This window comes from Sarcophilus harrisii, chromosome 3 (assembly GCF_902635505.1).
Source record: "Sarcophilus harrisii chromosome 3, mSarHar1.11, whole genome shotgun sequence".
In the NCBI taxonomy this organism is placed as follows: domain Eukaryota; kingdom Metazoa; phylum Chordata; class Mammalia; order Dasyuromorphia; family Dasyuridae; genus Sarcophilus; species Sarcophilus harrisii.
In genome coordinates, this window is record NC_045428.1 from 225,825,500 (window position 1) to 225,841,300 (window position 15,801).

Consider the following 15,801-nt stretch of genomic DNA (forward strand, 5'->3'; position numbering starts at 1 on the left):
CAAGTAAAGGCGGAATAAATTTAAATGTACAATCAATTTAGCTATTATACAGTATATATGGTACTATGTAAAATAATTCAATAAAAAGCACAAGGATTAAGAACACAGTACTCAAAAATTTCTCCAGGGATATTAAAAAAAAGAGAGAGGAACTTAATTAAAAATGGCAGTGTGGTTTTATTCATATCAAATGGTTAAGAAGTATATATATATATATATATATATATATTACAATAAGTAGAGGTGATGTCTGCAGTGTTGGGCTACTACGCAGCTTACCTCTAGATTCCCATAGGCCAGGATTGCAAAATTGAAGGCTACAGACAAGAGGTTAGGCAGAGTTGGAAGGTAGAGGTGAGTGAAGTGCACAAATACAGACTAGTCCTCCTCCTTCCACTGCTTGCAACAGAAAACATAAATATAAGGTTGCAGCTTGTATTATTGTGAGTGGTACAGTTTTCTGTATTCTTACTGTTTCTTGCACATGAGCAAATGTAAAATTCTTGCTACATTCAAAAAGTGTTTCCTAATATAGTGGTCACATTGGAACAAACTTGTGAACAAATTCAAATAAAGCACTATAGTGGAATTAATTATTTTTGCTTTTTTAGTTTATTGAGTAAAACATGAGAGGGTTCGTTTCTTCAAGCTATTAAAAGCTTAACAACTTATTACAATTTTAATAGTTTTACAGTATGACACATTTAGGATATACAAGTAATCTAGAAAGGGAGTAGGATTAATTGTTCAAAGACTTAGAAGAAAATGGGACACTGATTTTATTCTGTATCATCTATAGGATCATAGACTTTTATCCTGGAATGGACATTAGAGATACTAATTCAACCCTTTGATTTTTAGAGTTAAATGAAACAAGACCCAATGATTTACAGTATTTTACTCAAATTTATATAGGTACAGTAGAAGAGCCCAAATGTGAAGCAAGACTTTCTGACACTACTATATTTTTCTGTAGAACTGACATTGATATGATTCTTACCTACGATGCAAGGACACTCACATTTATATCCCCAATCAGCCCCACCTCTTTTGAGAGGTAGCATGATAGTGAAAAGAACAAGTCTTTTAGATATACTTAGTACTTCATTGACCTTTTAATCTCTTGGCCTTAGTTCCTTCTGTATAAAATAAGAATATTGAACTGAGAAGACTGCTGAAGTCTCTTCCTACTCTGAATGAATTTGCACTAGGAATTTGAGGATTTCTCAGCAATAGTAAATAAATAAATAATGAATGCTTAAGTTAGTAACAAAATCACTTAATTATGTCAGTATGTGCAGAAAAAGTCTTCGACAAAGTATAATATTTATATTTTAGACAGTTATAACAAAACAGGGGAAAATGAAGTTCCATTTCTCTGAAGTATCTGGAAATTAACCTCCTAAAATAGACAAATATTAAATATAAATACAAAACAATGCTTAAAGAATTAAATTATATAAATAATTGGAGAGAGAACTTGTATTCATGGTAGGGATATGTTAGTTTAGTAAAAAGAATAAGAGACTCAAATTATATTCCTAATTTGGTGTTATACTAATCAGATGCCCAAAAGGGCATTTTATAGAATCAAACAATTGTCAAAGCATTTATAAAGTACTTCCCTATATTGTATGCACTGTTATGGCACTAGGGTTACAGAGGCAGTGAAACAGTACTTGCTGTCAGAGAGCTTAGAATAAGAATTGAACAGAGAGCTTCTGTTCAAGGACCAAAAAAATCCTTGATCAAAAAAAAATCAAGGAATGAAATTTAAACTAGGGAGGGAGGAAGTGTGGCACATCCATCCATCTTTATGTACCCTATCACCCCTACCAAAGAAGTAATTATTAAAATTACCTGCTATTGGTTAAGAAGTAGAAACGTGGTTAAGTTCAATGGCTTGCTACATAATGGCTTTATGGTAAACTCAACAATGCAAATGCACTTTTTATTTAATATAACTGCTAAGAAAAACAAAAAGCATGCTTGCAAAAAAAAAAAAAAAAAATGTTAGCTACTCTTGCCAAAGCCAACCTGTCTACATACATCCTTGATCCCATCTTTTTCTGCCTTCTTTAGCAGATTGCTAGAGGTTGCTCATTCATCTTTCTATTCTCTCATCTTCAACCTCTCTCTATGTACTACTGGTTCGTTCCCTGCTGCCTTCCTAAAATTTACTACCATCCTCAGTCCTGTATCCTTCCTCTCTTTCTCAGCTAGACTTCTAGAAATAAATATTTATATCTACAGTCCCCATTTCCTCTCCTCCAATTTACTTCTTAGTCCTTTGCACATTATATAACTGAGATTTCTTCCTTAATCACCAAATCTGATGGTCTTTTATTCAATCTTTGGCCTTCACAAACTCGTTGCTTCACTTGACACTTGATTCATCCTCTTATTTGTCTGATCATCTCCAATCTCTTTTGCTTTTCTGTTTACTGTATCCCAACAATGACTTTTCTCCAAACTTTTCTGTTAGGCCCTCTATTCTTTCCACTCTAGATGATCACTATTGGTGGGTGACCTTGTTAGTTTTAAGACGTTTAAATCACTTACAGATCTATATATCTAGCTCCATTCCTTCTCCCATTTCACTTCTGCATCATCAACTCCATATTAAACATTTCATTCTGTATGCCATGGAGATATCTCAAATTCAGCATGTCCAAATCAGAACTTTTTATTTTCCTCCAAAATCCACCATTCTTCTAGATGCTCTGTTTTCTATGAAAAGCACCATTATTCTTCCAATTTCCCAAGTCAGTATTCTTTTTCCTTAACTTTATTCTTTCATTCCATTCAGCCTATCATGTATGAAAATTTTGATATTTCCAACTACACAGTTCCCTCAAATCTAGTCCTTTCTATCTTCTCACACAGCTACCACCTTCATTCAGCTTCTCATCACTTCTAGACTATCTTTTTTATTACAGTAGCTTCTTATCACTTCTAGACATTACTGCCAAAAATGATGTTCCTTAAAACCAAATCTAACCATGTCACTGCCCTAGTCAATAAATGCCTTTATTTAGCTCTTAAAAGCTTTTTATAACTTATTCCCAATCTATCTTTCAAATTTCACTTGACATTTTTCTCCCTCACACCCTTTGTGATCCAGTCAAACTAGCTTTATCTATTTTTCTCACATACTACTACCCTTCTTCTGTGTCTATACCTGAACTAGCCCTCCCTCATGCTTGATATGCATTTTTCTCCTCACCTCTACCTCATGAGATCCTTTGTTCCTTTAAGATACAGTTCAAGTTCATGTCTGCAACAGATTTTTTGCTTAAACATGGATATCACTTAAACCTATATAAAAATGTTCAGGGAAAAGATTCAAATTAATATAATCATGGATATATAGACTCTGGTAAATGCACTGTAACTGACTACCTCTTTTACAAATGTAGTGAGATCAAAAAAGTGAAGCTTCCCATGAGCACACACTTCTGGCCTTCTTAATAGATATGAAGTAATCAGTTTTTGGTATCAAGAAAACAGATTCCACCAAACCTTCTTAGAGATAATTTCTGAGGAAATGATCAAGGAAGTCAGTTCTTAGATTAAGAAAAGTCAGTTATAACCCAGGCATAGTAAATTTTTGTGCCAGTTTTGGTCTAGAATGTTGGCAGCATGTGGAACCAATTTCTAATATGCCGTGGTTCAAGGAATGGAAAGTAACCTGTATGTAATCAAGAGAAGAGAGAAACTTGATTACATACAATTAAAAAGCTTTTTGTCTCAATAAGGTCATTGCAGCTGTAATCAAGAGAAAAATTCATATTGATGAGGGATAATGTTTTCTTAACTCATGAGGTCAAAATATGAAATCTAAAAATCTATAGGGAACTCATAAAAATGTATTAGGTTAAGAGTCATTGCTCAGTAAGCGGATGGTGAAGGGATATAAGTAAAAAGTAGAATATAAAGTAGAACCACATTTTAAAAAAAAAAGTATTCAAATACACTAATAACTTAAGAAATAAGATTTAAACTATCCGTCAAGAGAACTAAAATGCTAGAAGAGGAATAGTCATTGTGAAAGGGCTATTGTAAGATAGCCAAGCAAAAAATTTACTTCTGGTAGACTCTACACAGATGCTAAAAAATTCATTTTGGAAAATAATTAAAAATATATTAATAAGTAAAGTTACTAAATATCTTTATAGACAGAAACATTTATAGTAATATTGATTGTGATAACAAAAAAATCTGAAAGTAAACTATGCCTAACAAATTAAGTTATAGTTGGATAATTTGTTGTAGCAAAATACTAAAGTATTGCCCTAATATGTGAATGAATAAAAACTACTACTAAAAATATGAAAATTTTTGTATGAAGTGATAGGGAAGCAGAAACAAATGAAAAATATATATATAATAGTATAAATAAAATCAGTATTGAGTAGTTGTAAAACTAGTACAATTCAGTGCCAATGACATTAAACTGTCAGAATTAGAAAGCAAGGAAGTTAGAAAGTTAAGAACAGAATGATAACAAAAGAATTGGAGGCACCTCCCACAGATGGCCTTCTCAAGAAACTTTGCCACCAAAAAGAAGAAAAGTATAGGTGACTGCTAAAAGGCTTGGATGATCCTCATTCAACTGATTTTTGAGGGTGATGGATTTTTGTAAAGAGGAAACCGACAGGAAGAGATTAAAATCAGTAAGAAAATGGGAAGACTGGAACAATACACTGTAGAAAATGGTATTAGTAATGGAATGGAATCGTTTCTCCATATAGAGGAATTTGCTTTTGACAAGAAGGCACGCTTTTTTTTTTTTTTTAAGTTGTCTGTATAAAAGACATTTGTCACATGGACAATTCTTGTCATTAAATGCAACAAAAATATGATAGTGAGTTGTGCTTCACAAAGTAACAATCAATTCGGAAGAAAAAAAATCTGAATTTCTCTACAGTATGTCTTCTTAATGTCTATCAGCTCTTCAACCCAGGCTAAAGTACTCACCAGTCATAAAAAAGTAGCAAAAAGTAATTATGAAGTTGATAAACGAAAGTACAAATGCTACTGCTGCTATTGTTTGTCATTAGTTCTCAAAGAGAGCCCTGACTTGCAAAAATGTTGGATTTAAGTTAGGGAGGGTCTGTGCAAGGTCACTCAGGTCATTGGCAAGATATAGATCAGAACAATATGAAGTGAACTGGATACAGTGGGAGACTTTAGGGTTTGTTTGTTTTGTTTTGTTCTTTTAAGCTACAGTCTGAGGCAACACTTAAGAAAGAAATGAAACAAGAACAAACAACAATGTATCAGTCTGGGAAGGAAAGACCCTCAGGGTCTGGCCAGAACACAAACAAATCTAATAATGCAGTACTGGGGACCAATACTGCAAAAGGGAAGGGAGCAGGGTATATCTAGTGCAAGGAGGCAGTTTTATAAAGGATTGTGGATGGAAGGATTGAAGGCCAGCGAGGACAGACACTAGCATTTGGAGTTGCAAGGCAGAATTACAACGGGTTATGACCGGAAGAGGGAATTTCAGACTGACTGTACTTGAAAGCGACATCTCTCTATGTATGTATGACTTCATTAGGTTAAGGAGTATGTCATGGGAAGAGTAATTGGAAAAATCAAGAGGTTTCAGTGTTCAGGGAAATCTCTCTCTCTTTATGTGTGTGTGTGTGTGTGTGTGTGTGTGTGTGTGTGTGTGTGTGTAAAATGCATAGGGTATGTTAATATAGGTATAATGGGGTGTGGTTTGGGTCCCCTAGTATGAGAGCAGAAGCAAGAGGAATCATTAAAAAAAAAAAGGAGTGTTCTGGAATTGGTAGACAATGGCCACTGGATTCTTGATTACATATTAAATGTAGATTAAGTGAATCTTGGAGGAGGAGAAGGTAAGTGATTGTGTTGGAAGAGTCTGCAAATGGTTGTGGGGACCAAGGAATATCCCAACTTCCTTACCATGACTAGTGAGTTAAGTAAGAGGCGAAATGCAGTCAGCAACTAGAAAGAGTGAACCAAGAACATCAGGAGGGAACCAGAGTATCAGTGAATGTAAGAAAGGAAAAGCTTTAATATAAAAATGTGTTTATCTGTGAAGTAGGCATTCCGGAGAAGTGACAGGTGAATCTAGAGTGTGGGGTTGATGGTGATGGAGTTGAGGTCAGGAACCAAATGTTGAGGTGTAGACCATGTGTTGCGGTCTAGATTTGGAGTACCTAAATGAAATTAGGGTTTAGTTGAGGTCTAGTGGCAGGTTTGGGTACAGGGAGTCAAACAGAGTTCCCCTGCAACCCCCTTGTATTTGGCGCAAGGATACGGTGGTATATGAGGTCTAGTAGTGGTTTGGAATTCCCAATAAAAGCATTTATTGGCCCGGAGAGCTAGATTAATAAAAGAGGTTTATTATTGAGTTTAGAAGTAGGAGATAGGTGAAGGTAGAGACAAGGAAGGCACTGGACCGATCCAGTGGACAGAGGGTCCTCACATGGCTGGCATGTTTGGAATCTCTGCAAAGAGGGGTTCCCAGTGTGGCCCTTTTAAGTCTGAGACTTAGCTCGAGGGGCTTTGAGATGTAGCCCCAAAGTTGGCTCAGATCCGGGTGAGGCTGGGACAGGTCCAGATCTTCTATTGGAATTCAAAGGGACCAGGATTTGTGAGTCAAAGGGTAATTTACATTAGCTGGGGGGGGGTTGGGAATCAAAGATTGGAATCTTTCCCGCATCAATGGGACTAAAGGAGCAGGTAGGAAAAAAAGAGATAAGACTTATAAGCATGAACTGGTAAAATCAGATCAGTTTTTCCAAGTATTCTCTAAGAAGTAACAGTTATGAAATATATTTGTTTTCATCCATTTCATGATATTGAAGTTTTGAATCTTACATGACTGTATCAGATAGCTGGCCCACCCTAGTGAGAACAGCAACTATTGCTAAAATGTGTAGCTAGGCACAATTCAATTCAACCCCAAAATAACATTATGAGTATCTATTTAGGACTACCTTCTTATTCCATAAAAGAACTTGCTATTAAGTGTGATTTCTGAAACAATTTTTCTTAGGGTCCTAAGTTAGCATGTTGTATTTGTACAGGAATATCAGAAGGTTAAAAAATGCTCTAAAGTTTAAATTCCTTTCTCCTGTTTTAGCACTGCTACAATAACCATCACAGCAAAAACTAGTAATTGGTATGTTGGGTTTATAAAATGCTAAGTTTTTATCTGTTTTATTTTTATATATTATATACAAAATCTATTGCATTGATCAACCACTTTTTTTTTTTATCCAGCATTAGATTGTTTTGATGATTACTGTTTCAGAGTGAAATCTGAGATCTGTGCCATCTTGCATCCTTTTTTTTTCCCATTGATTCCTTTAATATCCTGATCTTTCATTCCTCCAGTTGAATTTTCTTTTTATAAGTAATTATTTTTATTGCTAAAACTCAAATGCTTTCACAGAAAGTCTCTCTTATACATGAGCCAGAATTATTCAAGGTTCTTTGAAATAGGAGAAAACTTTACTCATCCTTTTGAATATTCATTACACTTGAGGCAAAATGGGATAATAATGTGTTTGCTGTGTTATGAGAATCTACCATAGAGTCTGAGCGAAAGAAAACTTCTCTATAGATAAACTATCCAGATGATCCTTTTTGTTGATGGTATGTTAACTGGTTTAAACCCAGTAATGTTTCTGAGCTTTATAGATAACTCAAAATCATTAAAAAAACAGTTAATGAGATAGTAATTATAACTGCATGCAAGGAAGACCAAGGCTTAAATTTAGGAGATGACAATTTGAAAACAGAAGCAAAGCCTCAAAGAACAATGCTAATTAAACCCAAGCCTAACAAGAATTCTTGGAATAATTAAAGAAGGAAATGAGTAGTAGGAAAAAGGGGGAGAATGAGGGATGAGGATGATGGGGGATGGGAATAAAAAGAGAATTATTAACTTGATACTAAAAAATACTGAAGAAAACAATACTTAAATAATAGAGTTGGCCTGATGGCACAAAAATTCACTAAAGGGAAAAAACTCCTTAGAAATTGGCCAAATGGGAAATGAAAGATCAAATTCAATGATGAAAATAATTCCTTAACAATTAAAATTGGGCAAGTGGAAACTAAGGACTCCATGAGATATCAAGAAAAAAATAAAACAAAATCAAACACTGGACCTCGAATATAGGGATAGACAGATTTTTGTACATTAAAGTAAATAACAGGACATAAACTAGGACACAAGAAAGTTATTTTAATTCTAATTGGGGGGGGGGGGTGATCAAGGTTTGGAAGTTGGAAGTGGGAAGAACAAGCAGGTACACTTTTCACAGTATGAAACAGGATGTCACTCAATTCCCACAATTAGCAAGCAGGTGGGATAGATGGGAAAATGAAACTTCGCTCTCAAAATAATCAGGTTTTCAACATGACATCAATTTGATTCACACACTTTTCATAGTTCTCTTAATACAATGATCAAAGACAAAACGACTCATGATGCAAAATACTATCCCCCTCCAGAGAGAAAACTGATGAGCTCTGAATACAAACAAGTACATTTTCCTTATTTCTTCATTTTTCTTGCTTTTTTCCTAACATGGGTAATATAGAAATGTTTGTGTGGTTTCACATGTATAATTGATAACATTTTACTTGCTTTTCTGTGAGTGGGAGAAGAATGGGACAGAATGAGAGAATTTGGAACTCAATTTTTAAAAAGGAAAGAATGTCAAAATAAACACTAAATTAAATAAATCAAAATGTGATAAAAAGAAGAAATGCAAATTAATTAATCATAACAAATTGCTAAATTAAGAGAAATAAATGTAAAGCAAAATATCTGAGTTTTAACCTCATACCCAGTAAATTGGAAAAAATTAAAAACAGATGGAATAGTCAGTATTTGAAGATGGGGTGCAAAAACTCAGGCACAATAATATATGGTTAATCAAACTATGAATTGAACTAGTCATTCTGGAAAACAATTTGGAAATATGCCAAGAAGATAATTAAAATTTCTATACTCTTTGACCCAGAGGTTCCACTATTAGTCCTAAATCCTAAAGAAGCCAAAGGGGGAAAAAAAAGGTCTTCTATACATAAAAATAATCTTAGGAATGCATTTCGTGGTAGCAGAGAACTGAAGATAAAATAGAGGTCTCTTGATTGGATAAGAAATTATGTTACATGAATGCAATTAAATATTATTACATCATAAAAAATGAAGAATAAAAATCATTTGGGATGTGTGGGAAGACTTATAAAATGTAATACAAAATTAAATAAGCAGAACCAGCAAAAAAAATACACAAAGATTACAACAGTGTAAATGGAAAGAAACAAAAGGGAGGGGAAAGAAAACAAAAAACAAAGCTAAACTAAATGCTTAGTTAATATAACTGTCTAGACTCTGAAGAAGAAATGAAAAAAATGTACCACCATCTCTTTGAAGAAATGGAGCTATAGGTGTGCAGTTCTGTGGGACTTGTTAAAACCAGGAATAACATTTGCAATTGAAGGTCAAGTTAAAACAGAAATGTCCAATAATACATTTAAAAAAAAAAAAAAAAGAAAAGAAATACAGTGTTTGGGGAAAATTTGTGATACATTTGCCCTGTTTATCTCTCTCTCTCTCTTTTTTTAACAGACCAGTTGGGATGCCAAAAATGGAAAAAGTTTACCTTCATAACCCTAGTTCTGAAGAAACAATTACTTTAGTATCAATATCTGCTACAACATCACATTTTCATGCATCATTTTTTCAAAATAGGGTGAGTTTTTTTTGGGGGGGTTGCATGTATGTGTACATACATGAATACACTTAAGTTTGAAATTTAAGTGACAAGGTTTTGTTGGTGAATAATTTAATTTCGCTTAAATGAGTCTGTTAAAATGTTAAAGAACATTTTAAATGTAATTCTAGTATTATATTTGTATCAACACCTAAGATGCCTAAGTCTTTTTTTAAATGTTGATTGTTTTATCTACTCTAAAACATTGCAGTCTTAAGTAGAATCACATTAATGACTGTCAGATCTTTTCACCATTTGTGAGAATCTTTCAGTTAACATCTGAAGTCTTATTTAGGTGGGCACTACTGTCAACATTATTTTAAAAAATACAAATGGAAAGAATATGACTACATATTATGATTCTATGGTATTGATGTAGTCAGTAAAGGGGATACCATGTACATTTGAAAGCTACTGAAAGTCACTGAAAACAGTAGAAAAAATTGGAAAGGATTCCTTGAAGAAATTTGGAATTCCACAAGAATACTGGGATTAAAATATTTGTATTTATAATAACTAAATTATAATAAATATAGTTGAATCCTGAAAAGCTTTTTTTTTTGAGGGATATTCCCAGTATAACAGCTGTGTTTCAGACGGGTAGTATATATTTGTGTATTTATGCGTCAATGATTTTACACACAAGGTAAATATTTTTTCACTGCTCAGTTATCATAACTCATCTTCAATTGTGATAGCTTAGGAAACAGAATTGAAAATTTCAATTATTTGTCAGGCAATAGCAAAATCAGAGGGAAGTACATTTATATAGCACTTAAAATGTGCCAGGCACTGTATTAAGTGCTTTACAAATATTAATCCCCTTTGATCTTCACAACAGATGAAGAAACAAATGAGGCAAACATTAAAGACTTGCTCATAATTATGCAGCTAGGATGTTCAGGCAGAGTTTATTTTCCTGACTCTGGATACAGCACTCTATTCGTTGTGCCACCTAGTATATAAAGTTTATAGAATTTAAACAGTTAATCTACCTAACAAAATAATACATATAGAGGGAATATCAGATTTGTTTGTCTTTCTATTAAGAATGATTTAAAAAAAATCTGAAGACTATTTTCAAGGACTCATTAAAGAAAATTGTTTGAAAGTGCTGAAATCAGAGCATAAAGTACAATTTAACTGAAGGTACCTTCCCTCTTCCCCCAGCTGTACTCCCTTGAGAAAAAGTCCTAGTTTTGTAAGTTTGACTTTTAGAGAAGTATGGTTGCCAACCTCCAGAGCTCTCCCAAAGAAAAAAGAATATTTTACAGGGAACCAGAAGGAAATAGATTATGTACCAAAGAACTCCGTTATTGTGCAGTTCTAAACAGTGTGGAGAGGGGCACAAGAAGAGGAATTTAAAATTCATAAAGGATGAATGATAGTTCAGTGCTTACATGCTAAAAAAAAAAAAAAAAAAAAAAAAAAAGGAATATTATTGATCCTTTGGACTCACCTCATTTATGGAACTAGGGAGAAATGAGCTCTAGACTTGGGTAATCAAATAGATTACAAAGAAGAAGTGTCACATTTTAGAAAATTTTCACTATTAACTATTATGTAGTCTTTTGATCAATAAGTAACTATGTTTAGTAATTTCCCCTATGATTTGGCTTAATTTTATTTTATGTTTTGCTTTTTTTTTTTTTTCCAGAAAATTCTTCCAGGAGGAAATACATCATTTGATGTAGTTTTTCTTGCCAGAGTAGTGGGAAATGTAGAAAATACTTTATTTATTAATACATCTAATCATGGGGTATTTACATACCAGGTAAGAATCAGATAAAAAATTTCATATTTGTTTTTCAGAAAATTTTCCTAACCCATAAGTCCTACTTAGACTTATCTAGATGAATTATTTTAAGATTTTTAAGGTAGTTAAGACACCTTCCTTTGTTTGATAGATATTTACTCCAAAAAAAAAAATCTTATTTTATTTATAAACAAATGCATGGAAACACAAACCTAATGATTAATGATTATATTTTTAAATGTAAGTAGACTTAATGTCAGATATCAAAAAATAAATAAAATAGATTAAGAAACAGACTGGGTAAAAAATCAACCCCATACAAGAAACACATTTAAACATAATGATTTCTTTTTGGTCAGGCATATTGTGGAAATTTGTTTTGTGTAACTTTGAACATTTGTCACAAAGGTTTTCTTTTAATTTTCTCTCAATTGGGAGAGAAGTGGAATGGTGAGAGAGGGATACTTAGGAATAATGTTGACCTAAAAAAAAAAAAAGAGAATGGAAGGTCATAATAACATGGTTTTTGAAATGCACAGAAGGAAAACATAAAGAAAACTAAAAGAAATTACTCTTAAAAAGAATGTGATGGCGATTTTTTTAATGCTCAAAAGGAAAAGCAAGCAATTAAAGATTTGAACCTCAAAAGAGATAGAAAAATAAAATATATGATCATAGGGAAATTTTAAGAATAAAAGTACTTAATAAAATGAAAATGAAAATGGGTGGGGGTGCTATAGAATCAAGATGGCAAACTGAGAATCAGAATTTTTACCTACCTCTTCGAATACTTGCACAACAATCTTGAAAAGGCACCAAACTGAATTCTGGTCCAGAAATCCAAATGAGTCATTTTTCCAGGGCAGCTTAAGAATGACACTAGGTATAGATTAGCCAGGATTACCCTACAATGGTAAAAGCAGGAACATTACTGGAAACATTCCGGTATCAAGGAATCAAAAAGCGATAGAACAAAATCCTAGTGGACCTCTGAAATAATTGTGGGAGTAGTTATAAATTTCTTATGGAGAGTCAACAGAAAAACTAATTAAAATAATTTAACAACTCACAGTTTCAGGATATGAAATAAACCCACACAAATCACCGGCATTCCTGTATGTAACCACAAAACCTAATAAGAAAAGTTAGATAAATTCCATCTAAAATCATGACAGAGAATAGAAAATGCAGACACACACAAGAAATGAATGAACATAATTATAAAACACTTCATATAAATAAAGACAGGTCTGAATAAAAATGTTTACATCATATTGATAATATATTGGGAAGGACTTTTCAAAGATATTTATGGTTTATCTGTTTTAAAGCAAATAAAGACTTTAGTTTATAAATCTAAGTCTTGCTCTTTCAGGTTTGTAGCAGCTGTTTTAAGGCTAGCCAAGCTCTTAATTTTTTGATTATTAATTTTTATATTTAATTTGATTGCCCAAACACTTGGCAGATTCTTCTTATTTCATACTCATTGTCTTTGCAAAAACCTCTTTTTAGTATTAATCAGTTAATCTCCTTGGAGATGGAAAAGTCTATTTAAATTGTTTTAGGATAGGTCTCCTATTTCAAACTTAATATTATATTATATAGTTATATGTTATATATAATAATATAACAGTATATAGGCATATCTCAAGTTCAGTTCTAAATAAATATCACAATAAAGCATATCACATGAATTTTTAAATTTCCCAGTGAAGATAAAAATTATACTTGCATTGTACTGAGGTTTAAGTGTGTGATACTCTAATGTTATTTTAAAAATGTATATTAATTTAAGAATATTTTTTAAATGCCAAAAGTATTGTTTACAGCATGATGCTTAATGCTTCTTAGAAACCAGAAATCTTTGACCTCTTTTGTTTCCTATGACTAAGAAGCTCCCTAATAAGTCCATATCAAACATTAAAAATTATTCTATGAGTGGAGAGAGAGAGCAGAACAGGCTGGGGAGAGGAAGTTTTTGATTGAGGGCTGAGTCAAAATGAATGGGGAAATATAGTGATGCATCCCCTGAAGTTTGTACTACAAAAACCATTGGGTAAAGCTGGAATTTTGGGACTGAATAGGATTAGCAGTGACTAGCATCAGATAAGGCGTATACTTATTGCGGAAGATTATTTTCTATTCATCAGCACTGAAAAAAAATCTGGTTATCAATAAATACAAGTTGGCCACTCAAAAAAAATTATCCGAGACTTAAGCAAATCATAATTTTTTTGCTGGTGAGGAATCTTACTTCAGTGTTTGTGGCTGCTATTGATTCAAGGTAGTGGTTACTGAAGTTTGAGGTGTCTGTGACAGATACTTAAAATAAGATGACAATGAAGTTTGTCTCATTGATTGACTTTTCCTTTCACTTCAACAGTTAAAAGCCATTGTCAGTTTATTAATTGTCCTAATTTGAATATTGTGTCTCTGGGAATAGGGGAATAGAGAGACAGAAAGACAAGGAACAACCAGTTGGTGGAGCAGTCAGAACATAAACAACATTTATTGGTTAAGTTCATTATTTTATATAGGCACAGTTCATTGTTCTCTAGAAAAGTTATAATAGTACCATCAAGAGCTCTGATTATAGATAACTATAACAGATAAAAAGTTTGAAATAGTGAGATTTACCAAAATGTGTCAGAGATATGATGTGAGCCCATGTTGTTGTAAAAATGGCTCTTATAGACTTGTTCAATAGTATTTCCACAAACCTTCAGTCTGTGAAAAAACACAATTTTCTGTGAAGTGCAATAAATGAAGTATGCCTTTAAACAGTCACAATCATAGACTGGTGCCATATACTATACTAAAAGCTGGTAATTTAAAGAAAGCCTTCATTCTAAGTTGGATGTTGGGAGACAATAAACAACTGTGTGCATACAAGACAGTGTCATTTATTTCTTATTAATAGTATAATAAAAATTACAGCACAGAAAATGTGTTTGTTATATTGTGTGTCTGGGGGGGGGGTGTTTAAAGAAAAGAAACTAATGAGATTTTCCCAAAATTAAAATGATTGTTTCCTTAAAGGTTAATCATAGTTATTAGGAAGACCTGTCATTTCAGTGATATGAGGTACTTCAATAAGTGGAAATTCCCTTTGAAAAGTTAGCACCTTAACTATAAATATCAATCAGTAAGTATTTCCTAATCACCTACTGTATATCAGGTTCTCAATACTTAGAGTGGTCAGAGTGACTTGCACTAGGGTCACACAATTGATATGTGTTAGAGAAGGGACATGAAACCAGGTCTTCCTGGCTCTGAAACTAGCTACTTTCATTTCAGTCTCAGTTCTAGGTAGATTCAAATATTAAATATATAGTTTAAATGCATCTCTTATTTTTCTTTGAAACAGGTATTTGGTGTTGGTGTTCCAAACCCATATAGATTGCGCCCATTTATTGGGGCCAGAGTTCCTGTAAATAGCAGTTTTTCTCCTATAATCAATATACACAATCCTCACAGTGAACCTTTACAGGTGAGTGTATTTTGATAATTTAGATGATCTTACTGAAGATCACATGGAAGAAATTACTTGAAACCTCAGTTACTGAAGGATTAAAGAAATTAACCCCAAAATTCAGTTACTTCCAGGTTGGAGAGTAGGGATAGAGTTGGGTTTTTTTTGTTTTGTTTTGTTTTGTTTTGTTTTGTTTTGTTTTGTTTTGTTTTTGTTTTTTTTAATGTATTTGTTTGAATTGAAAATATTGCATTTCAGCTTATTTGGATTTGGGGTCTTCTCCCATCCCAGATGTTTCATTGTAAATGTTTTCAAAGAAGAGTCAGTACTTTTATAGATCTTTTTTTTTGCCACATATTTACTTTTGAAACAACTCCAAAAACTGCTTAGGTCTGTAGCATAAAATGTTTCAAATACTTTGTTTTGAAAGTGGTCTGTTTTCTACCATACAAGAGTTCTTCCTTTCTGGGCTAATGTCTTAAGTTGTTTCTATCCCCATGCAAATGTAAAGCAAATCATCTCTTATAATTGAGACAAGTGGCAACATACATGGTAAGTTAAGCCATATAGCTTTCCAGGACTAAGATTTTGTTATTCTATGAATATGTTTTTGATAAATAACATATAATTACAATTTCTTATTTCAATGATCTTTCACTGTGTTACTTAAAAATAAAACATTAGTTATGGGAAAATATATACCACATTTTCCTTCATTCAGTGCTGGAGCAGAGATGAGTTACCACTATCTCCAAGCATTTCCATTTTGGCCAATTTTAAACTTGTGAAACACACTCACC

General features: G+C 32.9%; 1 protein-coding gene across 3 annotated transcripts in view; it reads left to right on the top strand.

The window, feature by feature from the left end:
• TMEM131 (transmembrane protein 131) overlaps window positions 1–15,801 on the top strand; it is a 216,343-nt gene that overhangs the window by 128,196 nt on the left and 72,346 nt on the right. For all 3 annotated transcript variants that reach the window (XM_031959112.1, XM_031959113.1, XM_031959114.1), the window contains 3 exons: window positions 9,629–9,752; window positions 11,431–11,547; window positions 14,897–15,019. In XM_031959112.1, the coding sequence (XP_031814972.1) occupies window positions 9,629–9,752; window positions 11,431–11,547; window positions 14,897–15,019 (364 nt within the window). The remainder of the gene's footprint in view (window positions 1–9,628; window positions 9,753–11,430; window positions 11,548–14,896; window positions 15,020–15,801) is intronic.